The following is a 21,933-nucleotide window of genomic DNA, read 5'->3' on the forward strand; positions in this document are numbered from 1 at the left end:
CCAGACTCTTTGCAGTGGTGCCCAGCGACAGGACAAGGGGCAACGGGCACAAACTGAAGCCGAGGAAGCTCCAGCTGAACCCGAGGAAGAACTTCTTCCCTCTGAGGGTGACGGAGCCCTGGCCCAGGCTGCCCAGAGGGGCTGGGGAGTCTCCTTCTCTGGAGATATTCAAGCCCCGCCTGGCCGCGGTGCTGTGCAGCCTGCTGTGGGTGACCCTGCTTGGGCAGGGGGTTGGGCTGGGTGACCCCCAGAGGTCCCCTCCAACCCCTGCCGTGCTGGGATTCTGGGATTCTGTTCACACTCGCAGCTGAAACAGGAGCGAGCAGCGTTGTTGCGTCACGGTTTGGGTTTTTAGTGGCCTCTCCACCGATACCAGCGTTGGGGTCAACGGCTGTAAATGATTCTCCCAGCGCACAGAGATGTTTGCTGTACAAACAGGCCTAAAATTGTGAGGAAGTGTCGGCACTCTCGTTTGTTTGTTTTAATTATTCCCCTCGTCAAGCCAGGCAGGCATTCATTCAGTAAACAGGAGGGGCAGAATTTGTTCTCCTCTCTCGGAAGCCGCCTCGCTGCAGTTCGTGCCGCTCTGCGGGAGACGGGGCTGCCTCGGCAGCGTGCGGCAGCCGGGTTTAGAAGCGATTAAAAGCAAGAAGTGCTGATTTAGCTGGCTCCCTCGGAGCTCCGATTAGTCAGACTCAGCTTAGGGAAATCTGCCGCTGCTTCTCGTGATGGCCCAGGTGAAAACGGAGTTTCACGGGGCAGGAAGGGAGCCGCGCGTCTTCCCGGCGGCTTAGGGTGTCTTCACCGAGAGCCAAAGCTCCTTTCCTCTGCCGATGGGCAAGGCTGTGGGTTTGAAACGTCCGTTTCTATTCCCGTCTCTTAAATAGCTGCAGGTTGGAGCTCCTCTTGAAGGTGTTCCATCACAGGCATCTGTCTTTTCAGTCTCCCTTTGGCAACTCTCAAAAGTGTTTATTTAGCCAATAATTTGAGGATGGTTCGGTAGAAATGCCTGTGAGTAAACTGGAGGGAGGAGGGAAGGGGAGGAGGCACACCTGGTTCTGCGGTTCGCTCATTTTCCTCCGGTGGGAGTAGGATTTTTGCTTATGAAAGCTGAATTTCTGCTGCTGCTTTCTTCTCTCAGGATCGCTAGATTGTGCCTCAGCGTGGCCTTGTCTGGTTCAAAGGAAAAACCTGTTGGCCAGTTTCACCTGAGCAGGGTGATATTATGGAAGAGTCTTGCAGGGATCACTTGTGCTTCTCTCCGTGTCCAGGATTGGTGGTGTTGGCCAAGCTGATGGTGGTCGTGGCTATGACGGGGGAAGGGCAAGCCTGGAGAATCATGGAATCACAGAATCATTAAGGTTGGCAAAAATCTCTAAGATCAAGTCCAACTGCCACCCCAACACCCCCACGCCTACTCAACCATGTCCCCAAGTGCCACATCCAGACGGTGTTTGAACCCCTCCAGGGATGGGGACTCCCCCACTGCCCTGGGCAGCCTGGCCCAAGGCCTGACCACTCTCTCAGCACAGACATTTTTCCCAATCTCCAAGCTGAACCTCCCCTGATGCAGCTTGAGGCCATCGCCTCTCGTCCTGTCGCTGGTTCCTGGGGAGCAGAGCCCAACCCCCCCTCACTGCACCCTCCTGGCAGGGAGCTGCAGAGAGCGAGAAGGTCTCCCCTCAGCCTCCTCTTCTCCAGACGGAACAGCCCCAGCTCCCTCAGCCGCTCCTCAGCAGACTTCTTCTCCAGCCCCCTCCCCAGCCTCACTGCTCTTCTAGCAATCGTTAAGTGTGCAGGAAGGAAGCTTCTTCCCTTTTTTTTTTTTTAGTTTGGTAGGTTTTGAGGCTTTTAGCTACAGATATGGACATCTCAAGTGGTTTGGAGACTGATAGACTCATCTCAAATTTCATTTTTGGCTTTGGGCCGTACGCTTTGAGGTGCGATGGTAGGCTGCGAAATCAGGGCGTCCAGCAGAGAAGCAGCCATTCTCCGTGCTCCTCTCCATGCCCTGCATCTGGGGCCAAACTGGGGGTCCCAGTGATGGACTGAAGCTTGATTTCTCCACGTTCCTCAGGCTGGAAACGGGCTGTGAGTAGCAAAGCCTAAATACCTGTTGGGGTTAGGTTCAGGCGTCACGTGCTTCGCGTCTCCAGCCATGGAGCAGAACCTGCCGCGGGGAGATCTCCTCCGGTGCCACCACTATGGGTCGGATGTCACAGAATCACAGAATAATAGGGGTTGGAAGGGACCTCTGGGGGTCACCCAGCCCAACCCCCTGCCGAAGCAGGGTCACCCACAGCAGGCTGCACAGCACCGCGGCCAGGCGGGGCTGGAATATCTCCAGAGAAGGAGACTCCCCAGCCCCTCTGGGCAGCCTGGGCCAGGGCTCCGTCACCCTCAGAGTGAAGAAGTTCTTCCTCAGGTTCAGCTGGAGCTTCCTCGGCTTCAGTTTGTGCCCGTTGCCCCTTGTCCTGTCGCTGGGCACCACTGCAAAGAGTCTGGCCCCGGCCTCCTGACCCCCACCCTGCAGATATTTATAAGCATTTATTAGGTCCCCTCTCAGCCTTCTCTTCTCCAGGCTGAACAAGCCCAGCTCCCTCAGCCTCTCCTCCTAGGAGAGATGCTCCAGTCCCCTCCTCATCCTCGGAGCCCTGCGCTGGGCTCTCTCCAGTAGCTCCTCATCTTTCTTGAACTGGGGAGCCCAGAACTGGACACAGTACTCCAGATGGGGCCTCACTAGGGCAGTGTAGAGGGGGAGGAGACCCTCCCTCGTCCTGCTGCCCACACTCTTCTTGATGCACCCCAGGACCCCATTGGCTTTCTTGGCAGCCAGGGCACACTGCTGGCTCATGGTTAACCTGTCGTACCCCAGGACACCCAGGTCCCTCTCCGCAGAGCTGCTCTCCAGCAGGTCCATCCCACGCCTGTACTGGTGCCTGGGGTTGTTCCTCCCCAGGTGCAGGACCCTGCATTTGGCTTTGTTGAACCTCATCAGGTTCCTCTCTGCCCAGCTTTCCAGCCTATCCAGGTCACGCTGAATGGCAGCACAGCCTGCTGGTGTGTCTACCACACCTCCCAGTTTGGTGTCACCACAGGTACTGACAGCTGGGGTTTTTGGATTAAACCCGTGAGGTTTTATTCCTGCGTCCACCCAGTTTTCCCCAGGAGCTAGCTGGAAAGCATTTTCTTTTCCCCAGGAGCTGGCTGGAAAGCGTTTTCTTTCAGGCTGTCTTCACGCTGACGGACTTTTGGGTCGTTTTCTGGCTGCCTCGCTGTCTGCAGTGCTGTCACGCTCCTGGCCAGGTGCTGCTCTGCTGCTCCCCGGAGCCTTTCACCCGTAGCATCGCCTCCTGTCGAAACATGACCCGTGAGTCTTCAGTCATTTCTCCTGTCGGCACTGCCGTTGGTTTTACCTTATTGCTGGAAATCAATTAGCTGCGTGCTAAGTTCACCGGATGAGAAAAGCTCTGCGTTAAATTTAGTCCCTCGTTACTTTGCTTTCCTGTACACAACAGCACAGCAGAACCTTTCCCTCTTATTTTACGGTGGATTTCTCATCTTTTCTCTGTGTGTGTGTGTTCCAGAACCATTTTAGAGCTCACAAATAAAAGCTGGAAAGGCGCGAAGCATTGCGGTTCGCTGACGAGCGCAGGTATTCGGGGGGGTGTTTGTCCCCGATCTGGAGCTCCTGATCTGCTTTTGAATTGCAGTAAAGAAGCTGCTCGGTATTCACGTTCTTCCTGAGCATTGTTGGTTGTTTTTTTGAAGACAAACATCCTCTCGAGATGAAAGCTGCCTGGGCAGCTTTGTTTTCTGGAATTTTGCGTCGCCGTTTCAGGCCAAGGTACAAGTGCTCTCTGGGGACACAGCAGCGGCTTGCTGGGAGCCTGTGGACTGCACCGCTCATTAAACAGGGGAGCACTACCCATCCTATTTCTTCATCAATAAATTTGGGGGGAACAAATGTCTTGATAGCTCCTGCTTGCTCCAGTCGGAGCCAGAGGAGACCTGAGCGCCCGGCTGGCACCTCCAGCGATCTGGGCTAAACCTCTGTCAAAAGTACAGGCTGGGGCTGAGCTGCTGGGGAGCAGCTCTGCAGAGAGGGACTGGGAGTGCTGGGGGACGACAGGGTGACCATGAGCCAGCAGCGTGCCCTGGCTGCCCAGAAGGCCAATGGTCTCCTGGGGTGCATTCAGAGGAGAGTGGGCAGCAGGGCGAGGGAGGGTCTCCTCCCCCTCTGCTCTGCCCCACTGAGGCCCCATCTGCAGTGCTGTGTCCAGTGCTGGGCTCCCCAGTTCAAGAAAGATGAGGAGCTACTGGAGAGAGCCCAGCACAGGGCTCTGAGGATGAGGAGGGGACTGGAGCATCTCCCCTAGGAGGAGAGGCTGAGGGAGCTGGGCTTGTTCAGCCTGGAGAAGAGAAGGCTGAGAGGGGACCTTGGAAATGCCTCTAAATATCTGCAGGGTGGGGGTCAGGAGGATGGGGCCGGACTCTTTGCAGTGGTGCCCAGCGACAGGACAAGGGGCAACGGGCACAAACTGAAGCAGAGGAAGCTCCAGCTGAACCCGAGGAAGAACTTCTTCCCTCTGAGGGTGACGGAGCCCTGGCCCAGGCTGCCCAGAGGGGCTGGGGAGTCTCCTTCTCTGGAGATATTCCAGCCCCGCCTGGCCGCGGTGCTGTGCAGCCTGCTGTGGGTGACCCTGCTTGGGCAGGGGGTTGGGCTGGGGGATCTCCAGAGGTCCCCTCCAACCCCTGCCATGCTGGGATTCTGTGAAAAGAGAGCAGTTTTGTGCCTTTTCGAGTCCGCGAAGAGCGACGTTACTGTGAGCTCCTCTTACCGCTGCTGCTCCTTGGTTTGATTTTAAATCACTCGACTGCAGCATTTCCGTGACTAACTCCAAGGCTAATTAGAAAATTAGAAATTTTCCCCTCTACACTGCATTGGTGAGGCCTCATCTGGAGTACTGTGTCCAGTTCTGGGCTCCCCAGTTCAAGAAAGATGAAGAGCTACTGGAGAGAGCCCAGCGCAGGGCTCCGAGGATGAGGAGGGGACTGGAGCATCTCTCCTAGGAGGAGAGGCTGAGGGAGCTGGGCTTGTTCAGCCTGGAGAAGAGAAGGCTGCGAGGGGACCTTAGAAATGCCTACAAATATCTGCAGGGTGGGGGTCAGGAGGATGGGGCCAAGCTCTTTGCAGTGGTGCCCAGTGACAGGACAAGGGGCAACGGGCACAAACTGAAGCTGAGGAAGCTCCAGCTGAACCCGAGGAAGAACTTCTTCCCTCTGAGGGTGACGGAGCCCTGGCCCAGGCTGCCCAGGGAGGTTGTGGAGTCTCCTTCTTTGGAGATATTCAAGACCCGCCTGGACAAGGTCCTGTGCAGCCTGCTCTGGGTGACCCTGCTTCAGCAGGAGGGTTGGACTAGATGACCCACAGAGGTCCCTTCCAACCCCTACTATTCTGTGATTCTGTGATTCTGTGAAAAGTCTCTTAAAAAAAGAACGCAAGCCCGGCAAGTTGAAATACTTCCGAGCTGTGGCGAGGTTCTGTTATTTGTTGGGTGTGCAATCCGCGTCGGGGTCCTGTTGGCTTTCCCCCCCTTCTAATCTCCGTTCTTTCCAAAGCAGCCCGTTAACTCGAAACCCTCCGAGCATGAAGCAGATGCACCCGGGAGAGCCGCCGTTGGCAGGCAGAGGCAGAGGTGGAGGAGCCTCCCTTCGTCCCGCCGAGGCAGAGAAGTGGAATTCCAGACGGCTTAGGCTGCCCGCGTCATTTCAGCAGGGTCCTTGAAAACCCCGCTCCTGGCTGCGCTGCGGATTTTGGAGCGCGTCGCTGAGATCCTGGAGGAAAATGAGCTCGGGGGGAGAGGGAATATTTGTTTATTTGAGGAGCTGATAGGTTTGAAAAACAAATAATCTGTTATGTTATGCACAGGAGACCTTTAGGTTAAAGATCCTATTTAGATCTTGTCGTACAGCCGTAACGAGCTGCTTTGGATTACGATTGGACTCGTTTTCTCACCCGAGGCCTCAGCCAGTGTAAACGCTGCTCCTCTTATGTAAAAGACGAGTATTTTTAGTGCTTGATGAAAACATTAAACCTGAGGCGTTAGCAGAAACCGCACGTTTCTGCACTAAGCTTTTTCCTCGGCTGCTTTGAGCGCGGCGAAAAGGCTTGCTGTGTGACTTCCAGACCCCCATGCACTGGTTTTGATTTGCTTGCCTTAAAGCCAGGCTTGTCCTACAGCTTCGGGTGGGCTTCAGGGACCTGGATTTTTAAGCTGGTGGCTGGCAGGGACCTGGATTTTTAACCTGGTGGCTGGCAGGGGCCCTGGCAGCTGCTTCTTGCCCGTCGATGCCGTGGGATGGGTTAAGAGCGGAGGATGGGCGTTCTCCGTGTTGCCGAGGGGCTGTCAGAGTACCAGGGAGATCTGGGGTGACTGGCAGGAGCTGGAGAGACTGGGCTCCAGCAAAGCAGTGCAGCTCCTCAGAATGGGAAGGGAATTATCTGGGAGTGCTCGTGTGGTGTACGTGAAAATGGGATGTCCTTTCTGGTTCAGAGCAATTAATTACCCTTATATCAGCAGGAGTCTAATTAATCTCGACCAGGAGGATGTATGACTTAACAGGATCAATCTCTAGGTTTTGCACATGCCAGCTTTGATCAAAACTCTTTCCCGTCTCGTCTTGCTGCTGTTTGGGTGGGGAGGGGCGCGTAGGGACAGAGGGTTTTTTTCTGAAACTCTACATTTTCACACAAGATCTCTTAAACTTGACCGTTCCGTTATCTCCTGCCTAGCAAAACTTTGCTACGCTGGCTTGGACTGTAGCTGAATTTCTCCTCTGGCCTCTCTGCGACTCGAATGTCAGGAAGGATGGTGGGTTGTGTTTTTTTGAGAAGATCTCTGCAGCAGAGAACTCGAGAGACTTCTCAGCCACGCAGCGTAACGATGTGGTGAAAACAGTAGATGCCTTTGTCACACCTACACCCGTTTCTTGGACGGAGAAGGCTTCATTGTACCCTGGAGCTTGGTAACATTTCGTGGACGTGGGAGTGTAAGGGAGAGCGTGGCTTTTTGTGACTCGTCTGGAGAACACGTTGGAAGGGGAATTTTGTGATATTCATGGTCAGTAAGGATGCTTAGCAAGCACTGGTTCTCTTCTCGCTTCTGGTAAACAGCATCTTGTGCCTTAAAAGAAAAGCCCCTAAAATTATGTGCTCTAGAATAGCCTGTCCTTGCATCAAGGTGGAAATCTTCTGAAAGGTGAGGTGCTTTGCTGGGGCTGTGAATCACAGAATCACAGAATAGTAGGGGTTGGAAGGGACCTCTGTGGGTCATCTAGTCCAACCCCCCTGCCGAAGCAGGGTCACCCACAGCAGGCTGCACAGGACCTTGTCCAGGCGGGTCTTGAATATCTCCAGAGAAGGAGACTCCACAACCTCCCTGGGCAGCCTGTTCCAGTGCTCCGTCACCCTCAGAGGGAAGAAGTTCTTCCTCGGGTTCAGCTGGAGCTTCCTCGGCTTCAGTTTGTGCCCGTTGGCCCTTGTCCTGTCGCTGGGCACCACTGGGAAGAGTCTGGCCCCGTCCTCCTGACCCCCACCCTGCAGATGTTTAGAGGCATTTCGAAGGTCCCCTCTCAGCCTTCTCTTCTCCAGGCTGAACAAGCCCAGCTCCCTCAGCCTCTCCTCCTAGGAGAGATGCTCCAGTCCCCTCCTCATCCTCGTAGCCCTGCGCTGGGCTCTCTCCAGTAGCTCCTCATCTTTCTTGAAGTGGGGAGCCCAACACTGGACACAGCACTGCAGATGAGGCCTCAGTGGGGCAGAGCAGAGGGGGAGGAGACCCTCCCTCGCCCTGCTGCCCACACTCCTCTGAATGCACCCCAGGAGACCATTGGCCTTCTGGGCAGCCAGGGCACGCTGCTGGCTCATGGTCACCCTGTCATCCGCAAGTTCAACCCTGGTCAACCATAGTTCAAACCCTGCCCTGCCTGTGCAGGGTCACCCCTGCTGCAGCTGCTCTGTTAAATGGGGCGTTCCCCAAGGTGAAACTCTTAACGAAGGGCGAGTACTGCACCAGGGGAACAATCCTGTTCCGTGGAGCAGCTGAGCGGCTCGGAGCCGGAAGGGTGGTGCTGCCCAGGCACAAGGTGTTTCATCCCTGGGATGATGCAGCCCTCATTAATCCATCAGGAATCTTGCTGAATGAGCATAAGCGATTGCTTTTGCAATAACCAGACGTATTATTTATAACGAGGCCGTTTGGTGGCAGCCCATCATGGGGTGAGAACATGGCAACAGATTGTCTGGAGAAGAGGAGGCTGAGGGGAGACCTTCTCGCTCTCTGCAGCTCCCTGCCAGGAGGGTGCAGTGAGGGGGGGTTGGTCTCTGCTCCCCAGGAACCAGCGACAGGACGAGAGGCGATGGCCTCAAGCTGCGTCAGGGGAGGTTCAGCTTGGAGACTGGGCAAAATGTCTGTGCTGAGAGAGTGGTCAGGCCTTGGGCCAGGCTGCCCAGGGCAGTGGGGGAGTCCCCATCCCTGGAGGGGTTCAAACACCGTCTGGATGTGGCCCTTGGGGACATGGTTTAGCAGGCATGGGGGTGTTGGGGTGACCGTTGGACTTTATGATCTTCGAGGTCTTTTCCAACCTTAGTGATCCTATGATTCTGTGATCCCTGAAACTGAAATTCAGTGGAAAGCTTCAGCTCTGCGTAAACTCTTGAACAGCGCTAAAATCTGCTGTGTTTGGACTTGGAGCGTGAAGAATTTCTTCATTTCTTTCATTTCTTCCCCAGGAGGGTGGTGAGGCCCTGGCCCAGGCTGCCCAGAGAAGCTGTGGCTGCCCCCTCCCTGGCAGGGTTCAAGACCAGGATGGATGGAGCTCTGAGCACCCTGGGCTGGGGGAAGGGGTCCCTGCTCCTGGCAGGGGGGTTGGAACCAGATGATCTTTAGGGTCCCTTCCAACCCAAACCATGCTATGATTCTAGGAGAACCTCTTGTGCTTTGATCCCTTTCCCAGGGAGAAGTGCAGGCAGTGGAGATGCAGTTTAATATCCGGATCCGTCGGAGAGGGACGGGCAGAGGACCGGCTCGTGCTGTGAGCAGGAGGCAGAGGCCGGGAGCTGTGGCTCTGAACCCCTCAGAAGAAACAGGACGGGCGGTTGCGGCTGGGCTTCTCCGGTTCAGCGGTGCCGGCGGCTGTCGGCGCGCCACAGCCCTTCACGACTGAAATCGGTGAATTTAACCGGGGCTGCCCGATACGCAGATCCGTTGTTTTAAAACTCAATCTATTTTAGAAATAATTCCAAGCTGGCGTTGCTTTTTTTGCGAAGCAGAGAGCTTTTTCGCCTTGTTGGGTGACACTGTAGGCTTGTTTGTTTTGAGTAAATATTACTTTGCGGTTGAAATTGGTATTTTATTTGGTTATAAGATCAATTTTTGTGGTAACTAGAGGATCACTGCGTGCTTTTGAAGCAGCTGTATCATTTAGTAAATGCCTGTTCCGTTTTAATACTGCTCTTTATTTTAGAAAAGGGGTGAAATGACATTTGAATAGCTGTGACTTTTGGCAAACTGCGTTTGGGTGGAAACACAATCCAACTACAAAGTTTTTTTTGCATTCTTCAGTGGTTGCTCGGCCACGTTCTGCGCTCCCTGGATGGGAACGCTCATCCGAACACGGCTCCTACGTACGAGAGAGATGAAATCACAGCATTGCAGTGGGGCCGACTCCCTTCCAGGCACCGCGATGCCTTTCGGAATTCGAGAGATCCGAGGCCTCATTCTTTCACGTTGTATCAAGCCAGGGAAATGCTGGAAGTAAAAATGGAGTTTTCCTGTGTTTTGGGACGTTGGAGACACCCGGGAAGGGGTTTCCCTGCAGAAGCTGGGTGTTCCGGGCCAGCTCCTGGTCGGTGACTCCTGCGGTCCTCTGCCCTTTGGTTAAAAATCTTTAAAAAAAATTAATTTTTTATATTTTTTTAATTTTTTTTTATTATTTATTATTTTTAAAGAATTGCATCTTGCAGGAAGGAGGAGGGCCTGGAGTTTTTAATCAGCCCTGTGCCTTTGGCCGAAGAACAGACCTCGCTCACGCTGCGGGCTTCACCTGTGGGCATCGATCTCTCCCTTTAGCAGCAGTGCCGGTCCCCCAGCTCCGAAACGTCACTGGTAACGCTTAGACCTCGCTCTGCACATGGCAGCGAGGAGCTGGGGAGGCGATGAGGACAGGCCAGGTCCTGCTGCCGAGCTGCCAGAGTCCTCCTGCAGCTTCTGCCAGCTCTGTGCGAGACGTCCCGGGCTGGTGGGCGACGCGTGCGACGCACGAGAGGCACGGCGTTAAGGTGTGCCGATAACGAGACCCGTTTCGTTAGCTTTGCCGGTGCTTATCCCTCGTTGGGAGCTGGGGGCACGGCTGGTGGAGTGGCTTCATCCACGGGGTTAGGAAGGAGCTTGCTGAGCAGGTCCAGCGTTTCTGAGCCTCGGGGCTGGAACACGGACAAGGAGGAGCAGCGAGTTAGTGGCGGCGGTCAGCCAGGCTGCGGCTGGTCGTGCGTAAACCTTTCCCCAGCGTGAAGCCCCAGAGAGCTGCAGCACCCAATCCTCCTTATTTATCTATTTATTTATCTTATTTATTCATTTATCTTAACCCTGTACCTCTTGTGCTTCCCTCGCCGGCAGTGCCTGGGACGCCAGCTCACGCGGAGAGAAGCGAAATTGTCCTCGCGCGTGCCCAGGAAATGAAAACCCCGCTGCCGTGGACAACAGCGAGATTTTCTCAGCTCTCAGGGGCTTCAAGGTTCTTGAATCGCTTCCTTCATTAACCTCGGTGTATTTAAAAATATTTTTAAACCTCTTGTGTTGGAGAGGCTGGGCTGGAGTGTGCGCTCGCTTAGAAGGGGCTGCGTAAAGTCAGCGTGGGGAGCACTGCTCTGCGAACGCGGGTTGCTAAGGCTGGGGCTCGTGGCCTTGAGCTCGGTCCCCTCTTCCACCACGGGCTCCTTGGCGAGTCCGAGCAGCCTCGACTCCTTTAGCTGGAGGTGCCCCATCTCGCTGCGTGCATGCGAGGAAGCTGCCGAGTTTTGCACATGGAGGGAGCCCGTACCGTGGCCTAGAACTTGCTGCTGTGGCACTGGTAGAGCTGCTGTCTTAACTTCCATGCTGGTTCCTCACCAGCTCGCCAGTATAAAATATCCATCCTCTAGCTTTCATTACCTTATTCTTTTCTGGTTCTTCCCTCTCTCTCCTGGAACATCATCGTAGCCCTCATCTGCCAAGCCAACCCTCTTATTGCTGCATCCTTCTCCACTGTGGTCTGGCTCCTGCTCAGCTATCTCGGGAGCTCATCTCCTTCTGCTCCATGCTGGCACGGGAGGTGAAGCACGAGACGCGTCGGTGACGGAGTTTGCAGAGAAGGGAGCAGAGCGGCAGAGCGTTTGCTGGTGGTTGTAGCGCAGCCGCCTGAGGTCTTGAAGCCTTTGAGGTGTTTGACTTGTGGTTCTGGGTCAGTAGAACAGATCGATATTGGGCTTTACCCGTCTTGAGCTAACAAGTCACCGTGCAAGTTGATATGTGAGGTTTTTATCCATGAGCTGTAATAGCCCATAGTATTATCCTCCCCCTCTGCTCTGCCCCAGTGAGGCCCCATCTGCAGTGCTGTGTCCAGTGCTGGGCTCCCCACTTCAAGAAAGATGAAGAGCTACTGGAGAGAGTCCAGCGCAGGGCTACGAGGATGAGGAGGAGACTGGAGCATCTCTCCTAGGAGGAGAGGCTGAGGGAGCTGGGCTTGTTCAGCCTGGAGAAGAGAAGGCTGCGAGGGGACCTCGCAAACATGACACCAAACTGGGAGGTGTGGTAGATAAACCAGCAGGCTGTGCTGCCATTCAGCGTGACCTGGATAGGCTGGAAAGCTGAGCAGAGAGGAACCTGATGAGGTTCAACAAAGGCGAATGCAGGGTCCTGCACCTGGGGAGGAACAACCCCAGGCACCAGTACAGGCTTGGGATGGACCTGCTGGAGAGCAGCTCTGCGGAGAGGGACTGGGAGTGCTGGGGGACGATAGGTTAACCATGAGCCAGCAGTGTGCCCTGGGTGCCAAGAAAGCCAATGGGATCCTGGGGTGCACCAAGAAGAGTGTGGGCAGCAGGACGAGGGAGGTTCTCCTTCCCCTCTACACTGCCCTAGTGAGGCCTCATCTAGAGTACTGTGTCCAGTGCTGGGCTCCCCAGTTCAAGAAAGATGAGGAGCTACTGGAGAGAGCCCAGCACAGGGCTACGAGGATGAGGAGGGGACTGGAGCATCTCTCCTAGGAGGAGAGGCTGAGGGAGCTGGGCTTGTTCAGCCTGGAGAAGAGAAGGTTGAGAGGGGACCTTGGAAATGCCTCTAAATATCTGAAGGGTGGGGGTCAGGAGGACAGGGCCAGACTCTTTGCAGTGGTGCCCAGCGACAGGACAAGGGGCAACGGGCAAAAACTGGGGCACAGGAAGTTCCGTCTGAACCTGAGGAAGAACTTCTTCCCTCTGAGGGTGACGGAGCCCTGGCCCAGGCTGCCCAGGGAGGTTGTGGAGTCTCCTTCTCTGGAGATATTCCAGCCCCTCCTGGACAAGGTCCTGTGTAGCCTGCTGTGGGTGACCCTGCTTGGGCAGGGGGTTGGGCTGGGTGACCCACAGAGGTCCCCTCCAGCCCCTGCCATGCTGGGATTCTGGGATTTCACTCGCTGGTTTTGCTCTGGGCATTGGGAACTCTGCACTATCTGGGACAGCGGGGTTTGTGCAGGCACGGTGGACACCACGGGCAGGGGTGCAGACACCCCTAAGCTGACCAGGACAGAGACAAGGCTCTCCCAAAGTGGCCCTGCCATTGCCAAGTCCTGGAAGCCGTTTGACTGGATGTTGGCAGCACAGTTTTACGTTGGGAAGCTCGGGCAGCGCAGACTTGCCCCTGCACCCGAGGCACACGGCGCCGTGAGCTGACCGCACGCTTGTGAGTCCCGGTCGTCTCGCACACAGCGAGCAGCTGCGCGGTGAAGCTGGTTTAAAAAAAATAATAATCTTGTAACAGCATTTGTGGCAGTTGAGTATGCTTTTGTTTGGAAAAAAAAAAAAAATCCCGCTTGCTTATGCATCTTGTGTGGTGCCCAGTTCCTCTCTTTTTTATTTTTTTCCCATGTGTCAGGAACTTCACTTTCTAAACTCCCATCAAGGCACTGCTGGGAACCATGAAAGCCCCGAATGCAAACTACATTTTCTGTTCTTAAGCTTCCTACACATGAAAGGGCAGTGAAGTTTTAGAATCACAGAATGGTTTGGGTTGGAAGGGACCTTAAAGATCATCTGGTTCCAAACCCCCTGACATGAGCAGGGACATCTTCCCCCAGCCCAGGGTGCTCAGAGCTCCATCCAACCTGGCCTTGAGCACTGCCAGGGAGGGGGCAGCCACAGCTTCTCTGGGCAGCCTGGGCCAGGGCCTCACCACCCTCATGGGGAAGAATTTCTTCCTCATATCTAATCTCAATCTGCCCTCTTTGAGTTTAGAGCCGTTCCCCCTTGTCCCATCACTGCACCCCCTTGTGAAAAGCCCCTCTCCATCCTTCTTGTCAGCCCCTCCAGGCACTGGCAGCTGCTCTAAGGTCACCCCGCAGCCTTCTCTTCTCCAGACTGAACAGCCCCAGCTCCCTCAGCCTGTCCGTGGAGGAGAGGTGCTCCAGCTCTTGGATCATCTCCGTGGCCCTCCTCTGGCCCCGCTCCAACACCTCCATGTCCTCCTTATGTTGGGGGCTCCAGAGCTGGACGCAGGACTCCAGGTGGGGTCTGACGACAGCAGAGGAGACGAGAAGGGTTTCTCTAATGACCTGGAGAGTAGAGGACCTGCTGTGCCAGCTTGCTTGTCCTAGTAAAATGAACCTTGAATGGGAAAATCTTGCTTAAGTGGGGAAAAAGGGACATTCTGCAGAAGCTTAGATGGGCGTAGACTGGGGTGAGTCAGGTTAGCCTGGAAACTAGGGGGAAAAAAAAAGCTCTGAACCAACAAAGAGAAGTAGTCAGAGAAAAGACCTGTGTGATTGAGAAGAGGACGAAAAGTTGTGTAGCATCTGGAGGCGTGAGAAGTGCAATCCGAGATGCGAGAAGCCTCTTCCAAGCCTCGCTCCCCGTGGCTCAGGAGGGCTCTCCGGAGGATATAAACGTCAGCGGGTACAGCAGAGCTGGTGAAGGTGAACCTGTGGAGATTTGACTGGGTTATGGTGAAGGTGACTGGCTCCGAGCGTAAACTGATGGGACGTGGTGGCTGGTTGAGGAGAGAATCACAGAATCACAGAATAGTAGGGGTTGGAAGGGACCTCTGTAGGTCATCTAGTCCAACCCTCCTGCTGAAGCAGGGTCACCCACAGCAGGCTGCACAGGACCTTGTCCAGGCGGGGCTTGAATATCTCCAGAGAAGGAGACTCCACAGCCCCTCTGGGCAGCCTGTTCCAGTGCCCCGTCACCCTCAGAGGGAAGAAGTTCTTCCTCGGGTTCAGACGGAACTTCCTGTGCCTCAGTTTGTGCCCATTGCCCCTTGTCCTGTCACTGGGCACCACTGAAAAGAGCTTGGTCCCATCCTCCTGACCCCCACCCTGCAGATATTTATAAGCATTTATTAGGTCCCCTCGCAGCCTTCTCTTCTTCAGGCTGAACAAGCCCAGTTCCCTCAGCCTCTCCTCGTAGGGGAGATGTTCCAGTCCCTTCCTCATCCTCGTAGCCCTGCGCTGGACTCTCTCCAGTAGCTCCTCATCTTTCTTGAACTGGGGAGCCCAGCACTGGACACAGTACTCTAGATGAGGCCTCACCAGGGCAGTGTAGAGGGGAAGGAGAACCTCCCTCGTCCTGCTGGCCACACTCTTCTTGATGCACCCCAGGATCCCATTGGCTTTCTTGGCAGCCAGGGCACACTGCTGGCTCATGGTTAACCTGTTGTCCACCAGGACACCCAGGTCCCTCTCCGCAGAGCTGCTCTCCAGCAGGTCCGTCCCAAGCCTGTACTGGTGCATGAGGTTGTTCCTCCCCAGGTGCAGGACCCTGCATTTGGCTTTGTTGAACCTCATCAGGTTCCTCTCTGCCCAGCTTTCCACCCTATTAGGGCAGGGTGTTGGCCGAAGCAGAGCATTTGGGTGAGCAGAACAAATGGGTGAGCATTTCCTACGCCCGGCGGCTGGGGGAAGCAGGTCCGGGCTTGAAACCAGTGCGTGCGGTTGGATAGCGAGATGGTTCGTGTGAACACGTGGTTCTGGGGACCTGGCCATCCTCTGAGAGCAACCTGGAGACCACCCACTCTTGGGCTGTAAGACTGTTTTGTCTTTGCCCCGTTGACCACTCATGGCTGCTTATGAGGCTGGAAAACTGGATTCAAAAGTTTGAATGCAAGAGAGAGGCTTCTGCCCTGTTTGGAGATGGGAATTGTCCGACTCCAGCCCTCGGTTACCGGTGGGCTGGCGGAGCTGTGCTGCAGGGAATCGTCTGGACCATGTGGCTGGTGGTGGATGGGGCTGATCTGCTCTCCTTCCCCTTTCCTCTCCTTTTAGGTAGGGGACCATAAATTCAGCGCTCACCGGATCGTGCTGGCGGCTTCCATCCCGTACTTCCACGCCATGTTCACCAACGACATGATGGAGTGCAAGCAGGATGAGATCGTCATGCAGGGGATGGATCCCAGGTAACGTCCCGAGGCGCGCGAGCGAGGGTATCCGGAGGGACCGCGAGTGCTCTGAGGCCATGGCCTGAAAGCCAACCCTCTGCATGAATGCTGCTAGGAAAGGTTTTTCTGGTAGAAGTGTCCCGTGCTAGGTTAATTGTTAACAAATTCTGCCCTCTCTCCCCCTTGTTCAGTGCACTTGAGGCTCTGATCAACTTTGCCTACAACGGTCACCTGGCCATCGATCAGCAGAACGTCCAGTCTCTGCTGATGGGGGCAAGTTTCCTTCAGCTGCAGAACATCAAAGACGCTTGCTGCACTTTCCTCAGAGAGAGGTAAGGGGTCTTTCGCCTGCGCTGGCTGCTCCCCAACAGCAGCAAGGGTTTGGTCATCTGTGCCTGGCTCGGGAGGGAGCGGGATGTCTCCTGCCGGCGCGATAAGGAGGTCTGGGTCTCCCGAAACTCGCCGTTCTCATTGCCTAAAACATAACTTACCTGGCTTCACAGAATCATTAAGGTTGGAAAAGACCTCTAAGATCAGCACGTCCAACCATCACCCCAACACCCCCATGTCTGATAAACCGTGTCCCCAAGTGCCACATCCAGACGGTGTTTGAACCCCTCCAGGGATGGGGACTCCCCCACTGCCCTGGGCAGCCTGGCCCAAGGCCTGACCACTCTCTCAGCACGGACATTTTGCCCGATCTCCAAGCTGAACCTCCCCTGACGCAGCTTGAGGCCATTGCCTTTCGTCCTGTCGCTGGTTCCTGGGGAGCAGAGACAGAATCACAGAATCACAGAATCACAGAATAGTAGGGGTTGGAAGGGACCTCTGTGGGTCATCTAGTCCAACCCCCCTGCCGAAGCAGGGTCACCTACAGTAGGCTGCACAGGATCTTGTCCAGGTGGGTCTTGAATATCTCCAGAGAAGGAGACTCCACAACCTCCCTGGGCAGCCTGTTCCAGTGCTCCGTCACCCTCAGAGGGAAGAAGTTCTTCCTCATGTTCAGATGGAACTTCCTCAGCTTCAGTTTGTGCCCATTGCCCCTTGTCCTGTCGCTGGGCACCACTGAAAAGAGCTTGGCCCCGGCCTCCTGACACCCACCCTGCAGATATTTGTAGGCATTTATAAGGTCCCCTCTCAGCCTTCTCGTCTCCAGGCTGAACAAGCCCAGCTCCCTCAACCTCTCCTCGTAGGGGAGATGCTCCAGTCCCCTCACCATCCTTGTAGCCCTCCGCTGGGCTCTCTCCAGTAGCTCCTCATCTTTCTTGAACTGGGGAGCCCAGAACTGGACACAGCCGTCACAGTGCTGCGTGACTGCCTGTACCGCTAACGAACTCATCCTCGCAGTAATTACCCTCTCTGCCGTTGCGTGCGTAAGAGGGGAGGAACAAAGGGACTCGGTCGAGGAGCTGGACGGGAAGCCATGGCAGAGCCTTAAATTGGTCCCAGGTTTTTCAGTTCCCTCGCTGGTGTTTGGCTGTGAGGTTGTTCCAGCAGCGTGATCCGGAAACGGGAACGCTGGGCTGTTCTGTGGAAACGTACCCCACGCGTCTGCCGATCGTGCCGGGGAGCCCTGCGTGGTTCCTTCCCCCTCCCTTCCCCAGCTTGATTCCTCTGCGGCTGTTCAGTGTATTGAAACTGAATTGAACAGAAGGCTGTGCTGGCATCCAGCGAGACCTGGACAGGCTGGAGAGTTGGGCAGAGAGGAACCTGATGAGGTTCAACAAGGGCAAGGGCAGGGTCCTGCGCCTGGGGAGGAACAACCCCAGGCACCAGGACAGGCTGGGGCTGAGCTGCTGGAGAGCAGCTCTGCGGAGAGGGACTGGGAGTGCTGGGGGACGACAGGGTGACCATGAGCCAGCAGCGTGCCCTGGCTGCCCAGAAGGCCAATGGTCTCCTGGGGTGCATTCAGAGGAGTGTGGGCAGCAGGGCGAGGGAGGGTCTCCTCCCCCTCTGCTCTGCCCCACTGAGGCCCCATCTGCAGTGCTGTGTCCAGTTCTGGGCTCCCCAGTTCAAGAAAGATGAGGAGCTACTGGAGAGAGCCCAGCGCAGGGCTCTGAGGATGAGGAGGGGACTGGAGCATCTCTCCTAGGAGGAGAGGCTGAGGGAGCTGGGCTTGTTCAGCCTGGAGAAGTAAAAGGCTGAGAGGGGACCTTGGAAATGCCTCTAAATATCTGCAGGGTGGGGATCAGGAGGACGGGGCCAGACTCTTTCCAGTGGTGCCCAGCGACAGGACAAGGGGCAACGGGCACAAACTGAAGCAGAGGAAGCTCCAGCTGAACCCGAGGAAGAACTTCTTCCCTGTGAGGGTGACAGAGCCCTGGCCCAGGCTGCCCAGAGGGGCTGGGGAGTCTCCTTCTCTGGAGATATTCCAGCCCCGCCTGGCCGCGGTGCTGTGCAGCCTGCTGTGGGTGACCCTGCTTGGGCAGGGGGTTGGGCTGGGTGACCCACAAAGGTCCCTTCCAAACCCCAACGTTCTGTAAAGCCTCCTTAATCTCAGGAAATGGCTTTATGAGTCTGTAATGGGTGCTGTTCTGTAGCACTTAGAAAAGATGTGAGGGCAAAAAGAGAGACTGACGGTTGGTATTTGCCGTGTGCTTGAATCCAGCTTTGTCCATTTCTGGAGTTAAAAATAAAAAGGAGGTTCCAGATGCTTAACCCAGGCACCCCGAGGTGTGGGAGGGGGGGGATCACGGTGCAGAGCATCACGCTTCCCCTCGCCTGCCGGCCCGCAGCCTTCGCGCAGAGCCAGCTGAGTGTGGCCGGTGGCTCCTCAGCCGCTCCGAGGGGAGCGTTTTAAGCTGTGGTTTCCATCCTCCAGCCCTGCTGTGGATTCACCTTCAGATCTCCGTGTGGGCACGTTGATCGGCAAGCTGGAACCTGCCATCCCTGAAGAGGACACAGCTGTGGCTTTCACTGCGTCACCTGGCCTCTGAGGCTTGCGTTGCATTGCTGAACATCTTCTAGCCTTCCATTAAACTGATGTTACTTCTGCTCTCCTTTTCCCAGGCTTCACCCGAAAAACTGCCTGGGGGTGCGGCAGTTTGCGGAGACGATGATGTGCGCGGTGCTCTACGACGCGGCCAACAGCTTCATTCATCAGCACTTCGTGGAGGTGTCCATGTCCGAAGAGTTCCTGGCGCTGCCGTTCGAAGACGTCCTGGAGCTCGTTTCTAGGGATGAGCTCAACGTGAAGTCTGAAGAGCAGGTGGGTACCTGGCGTAGGTCTCAGCAGAGGTAGTTTTTTCTTTTGGAGGGTTTTTGGTTGCTTGGGAGCGGTGTGGGATATGACCCTGTTCCTGGTCTGAATGAAGCTGAGGTGTCCTGGCCCAGTGGGGACACTGAGAGCTGCTGGACAAAGCTATGATGACTCCCTGAGCCCCGCTTCTCTGTGCTACCAACGTTACCTTCCTCTGAGAAACGCCTTGTAGAGTTCCTCAGACCGTGCAAAACATTGTTCTGAGGTGTTTTGATTCATCGGTGGTGCAGGTGGAACCTGGTGGGTCCTGAGGACCTCCAGCTGTGTCCCTTGCTTTCAGCAAGCTGCTGGTCCTGGGGAGGAGAGGCTGAGGGTGTAGGCAGCAGCAGGAAGCCCTTCCTCATGGAGCTCGTGTTCCAGTCCAGAGGAGCGCTCCTGAGGTGGAAAGAAGTTGCTGTGAGCGTTGTGGCATTTTATAATCTACATTCCACTGAATTTGCCATCAAGAGACTCTTCTGGACTGGCTTTGTCCTGGAAAAAAACCAGAAAGCAGGGCTGGGCAGCCTTAGGACCGGGCTGACAGCCCACGGGAGAAGCAGAACCTGTCCTCAAGCCAGGAAATCTGCCCTGCTCTTTCTGAGGAGGTGACAAACGAAAAGCAGACCTACAGCCATCTCCATGTAGGGTAAGAGAGTGCTTCGTTCGTCAGGCGGCCCGAGATGCCCCTGGCACGGGAAGGGAGCGGAACCTGCTTCGCTTTCCACCCACGTTGCCATATCGTGCCGCAGATTTGTCGCTTGCCGGTTTTTTTTCCGAGTGGATCCTTTGCGGGGCAGGTTGGAGTCCAGAGAGCCTGTCCCCGGTGACCGTTCCTGCTGCCCTGGCATCTGCCAGCCCCCTCTGCAGAAAGGACAATATTTCAGCGCAGTGCGGCCCGTCTGCTGGTCGTAAAGCACCTCCTAGAGTGGAAACAAGTTCTTTAAGCTCACCGTGGTCCTGTTGCAGAAGTGCTTTGGCACTGAAAGCCTCAGGAGAGGTGATGGGTGAGACTCTGGACTCCGAAGGACTTCATAATTTCGTCCTGGTCAGTGGTACAGCTGGAGTTTTCCCCCCCACCACAGGTTGCTATAAAAGACCACCCAAACCGGTGTGTAATCTGGCTCAGAGAGCAGCTATCCTGCAAGGTGGTGGCCGTGACCACAGTGACCGGTTCTCCTGCAGCATCTGGGAGACGGCTGCGCGTTTGTCATCTCCCTCAGCTGAACCTGGGAGCGGAGATGAGGCTGCAGCGTGCGGTGTTGGCCTTGGAGCATGACCCCTGGTCAGGGTGGCTGCTGTGCTCGGTGGGAGCTCCGCCGTGGGTGACAATGATGGGACTTGGGTGTAGTCATCTGGCTGTAGGTGCAGGAGTGTAGAAGGACAACCCAGCTCAGGCTTTAACTGTGAGTGTCCTGTGAACCAAGGAGTACGTCTGTCCCATTGAAATAGTCACCAGGCCCTGGCTGTAGTCTGGAATCATGTCCAGATGGACGCCGGTGACAAGTGGTGTCCCTCAGGGGTCCGTACTGGGACCGGGGCTGTTTGACAGTTTCATCAGTGACCTAGGCAGCGAGATCGAGCGCACCCTCAGCAAGTCTGCAGAGGACACCGAGCTGAGTGGGGCAGCTGACACACCAGAAGGACGGGATGGCATCCAGAGGGACCTGGACAGGCTGGAGAGGTGGGCCTGTGGGAACCTCATGAGGTTCAACCAGGCCAAGTGCAAGGTCCTGCACGTGGGTCGGGACAACCCCCACTATCAGTACAGGCTGGAGATGAAGGGATGGAGAGCAGCCCTGAGGAGAAGGACTTGGGGGTGCTGGGGGGGTGAGGAGCTGGACATGAGCCACCAATGTGCGCTGGCAGCCCAGCAGGCCAACCATGCCCTGGGCTGCATCCCCAGCAGCGTGGGCACAGGGCGAGGGAGGGGATTCTGCCCCTCTGCCCCGCTCTGCTGAGACCCCCCCGGGAGTCCTGCGTCCAGCTCTGGAGCCCTCAGCACAGGACAGAGCTGGAGCTGTGGGAGCAGGGCCAGAGGAGGCCCCAGCAATGATGCGAGGGCTGGAACCCCTCTGCTGGGAGGAAAGGCTGGGAGAGCTGGGGCTGGGCAGCCTGGGGAGGAGAAGGCTGCGGGGAGACCTTAGAGCAGCTGCCAGGGCCTGGAGGGGCTGCGAGAGAGCTGGAGAGGGGCTGGGACAAGGGCAGGGGGTGATGGGACAAGGGGGGATGGCTTCAAGCTGATTTAGATGCGGTAGAAGGAAGAAATTCTTCCCTGGGAGGGTGATGAGGCCCTGGCCCAGGTTGCCCAGCAAGGTGGGAGATGCCCCATCCCTGGAAACATCCCAGGCCAGGCTGGATGGGGCTCGGAGCAGCCTGATCCAGTTGAAGATGTCCCTGCTCACTGCAGGGGGTTGGACTGGGTGGCCTCTAAAGGGCCCTTCCAACCCAAAGCATTTTATGATTCTGTGATCATCCAAAACGGGACAGGTGACCTGTTCTCTGAAGAGGTCTGCCTAGGGAGCCTGGAGGGACCAGCTCAGCTCTAGACGTCTGCTGTGTAGTTATCCAAAGTTAATGGATGGATCCCTTCCATCAGAACTGTCTTCTGATTTTCATAGAGCACCACTGTCCCCAAGGGCCACATCCAGACGGTGTTTGAACCCCTCCAGGGATGGGGACTCCCCCACTGCCCTGGGCAGCCTGGCCCAAGGCCTGACCACTCTCTCAGCACAGACATTTTCCCCAATCTCCAAGCTGAACCTCCCCTGACGCAGCTTGAGGCCATCGCCTCTCGTCCTGTCGCTGGTTCCTGGGGAGCAGAGACCAACCCCCCCTCACTGCACCCTCCTGGCAGGGAGCTGCAGAGAGCGAGAAGGTCTCCCCTCAGCCTCCTCTTCTCCAGACGGAACAGCCCCAGCTCCCTCAGCCGCTCCTCAGCAGACTTCTTCTCCAGCCCCCTCCCCAGCCTCGCTGCCCTTCTCTGGACACGCTCCAGCCCCTCCAGGTCCTGCTTGGACTGAGGGGCCCATC

The 21,933-nt window shown here is 56.1% G+C and overlaps 1 protein-coding gene across 3 annotated transcripts in view; it reads left to right on the forward strand.

Moving 5' to 3' along the window:
* The window catches only part of KLHL18 (kelch like family member 18), a 36,146-nt gene that overhangs the window by 3,108 nt on the left and 11,105 nt on the right, over positions 1 to 21,933 (forward strand). For 2 of the 3 annotated variants that reach the window (XM_075419967.1, XM_075419968.1), the window contains exons 2-4: positions 15,553 to 15,683; positions 15,857 to 15,997; positions 18,675 to 18,873. In XM_075419967.1, coding sequence (XP_075276082.1) covers positions 15,553 to 15,683; positions 15,857 to 15,997; positions 18,675 to 18,873 — 471 coding nt within the window. Of the gene's footprint in view, positions 1 to 3,349; positions 3,371 to 15,552; positions 15,684 to 15,856; positions 15,998 to 18,674; positions 18,874 to 21,933 lie in introns of those variants that run through there. The other variant, XM_075419969.1, reaches the window with a different exon arrangement.

Source organism: Opisthocomus hoazin, chromosome 4 (assembly GCF_030867145.1).
Source record: "Opisthocomus hoazin isolate bOpiHoa1 chromosome 4, bOpiHoa1.hap1, whole genome shotgun sequence".
Lineage (NCBI taxonomy): Eukaryota > Metazoa > Chordata > Aves > Opisthocomiformes > Opisthocomidae > Opisthocomus > Opisthocomus hoazin.